At 42.7% G+C, this 1,422-nt stretch overlaps 1 protein-coding gene across 1 annotated transcript in view; it reads right to left on the reverse strand.

Annotated features, from left to right (window-relative positions):
* Positions 1–226: 226 nt before the first annotated feature.
* Positions 227–1,422, reverse strand: part of LOC109384536 (uncharacterized) — a 45,395-nt gene continuing 44,199 nt past the window's right edge. The window contains exon 6 of the mRNA XM_019645962.1: positions 227–554. Within this exon, the coding sequence (XP_019501507.1) occupies positions 392–554 (163 nt within the window). The 3' untranslated portion in view covers positions 227–391. The remainder of the gene's footprint in view (positions 555–1,422) is intronic.

Here is a 1,422-nt window from a genome sequence, read left to right on the forward strand (position 1 = left end):
GAGGCAGATCAGTCGCTGGCTTCTGGACAGCCGCTCACTGCGAGTGCTGGCCACTCACGCTGGCTGCTGGCTACACATGGTAGCCCATGGCAACCCTCTGCCACAGGGGCTGCAGCCTACGCTGTCGCAGGCGACTCACGGCAGCCCAGCTCCAGGTTGAGCTGTTGTTCAGCATCTTAGCTGTGGAGGGCAGTGTCACTGGCCCTCCTATGTGGGATCCGGTTGGTCAGAAGCACAGGCGACAACCTGTACTTGCAATTGACATCTGAAGTAGAGGGTGGTCTTGTGGGACTGAGCCCTTAACCTGTGGAATCTGATGCTACCTTTGGGTAGATAATGTCAGAATTGAGTTGAATTGTAGGATACCCAGCTGGTGTGAGTAGTACAGCATTTAGAAACGCGTAGATAAGGACTGGTAGAGGGAAACACAAATTGAAAACACTCTACCTGTCTTCCCAGCTCTCAGTGCTTCAAGTATGTTATCAGCAGCCATTTCTCCCAGGACATTGTTTCCAAGGTCAATTTCCCTTAAATGGGCAGAGTATTTGATCAGGCTGACCAAAGAAAATGACAAAACAAAACAGCGTTGTCCCAAGTAAGTATAGTTAGTTACTCAGAGAAATTCAATCCAGTTATTTTGGAGTGTGGTCTTTCTTTTTAGGTCCTTTTCACCCTCTTCCACCCTGCTTCCAAATATGATGAGCTGACCCGGTTTGAAACTGGAGACATTCCAAATTCATTTTTTCCCCAATTTAATGTCTAATTTGGATGCCTGTTCTAAGTAAGTTGGTAGGATAATGATTCTTGGTTGCCTTAAATCTTCCATTCATTTATTTATTCAACAGATTTGGTACAGTATTGTCAGGGCTTCCCAATCTTTTAGGTTTTACACACCAGTAAAATGTCAAAAAACTTGGGGGATTGACAAAGGTCAGTTTGGCAACTTTTAGTGTGTCAAATAAATAACAACTCTCACCTTAAAGGAACAAATATTTTTACATAAAATTAGGAAGGGCATACTCTTAAAGGACAGCTTTTTAAATCAAGTTTAGCTTTATGAAATGAACATCCTACTTGCCTTTATTTTTCTAATGTCTTTGAGGACTATTGAAAATTCCTTCATAGCCTGGCACTGGCCTGCCAACTGGTCTTTGGGAATCTTTGGTGTCATGAGTGGACAACAGAATCTAGGTGAAGGCCTGGGTTCCTGGTCAGCTTCTACTTCTTGTCAACCATGTGATCATGAGCAGACCATCTTCCCTCTTGGGTCTCACTTTCTTCATTTGTAAAATTGGCCTGAAAAAGGCTATTCTGCCTATTTCATAAGGTTGTAGTGAAAACAGAATGCAGCAGTTCCTATGAAAGCATCTTGCAAAATATAATACCAATAATGCTATATTATATTGAGTACATACTTACTAA

The sequence above is a fragment of the Hipposideros armiger genome, unplaced genomic scaffold (genome assembly GCF_001890085.2).
Source record: "Hipposideros armiger isolate ML-2016 unplaced genomic scaffold, ASM189008v1 scaffold_96, whole genome shotgun sequence".
Lineage (NCBI taxonomy): Eukaryota > Metazoa > Chordata > Mammalia > Chiroptera > Hipposideridae > Hipposideros > Hipposideros armiger.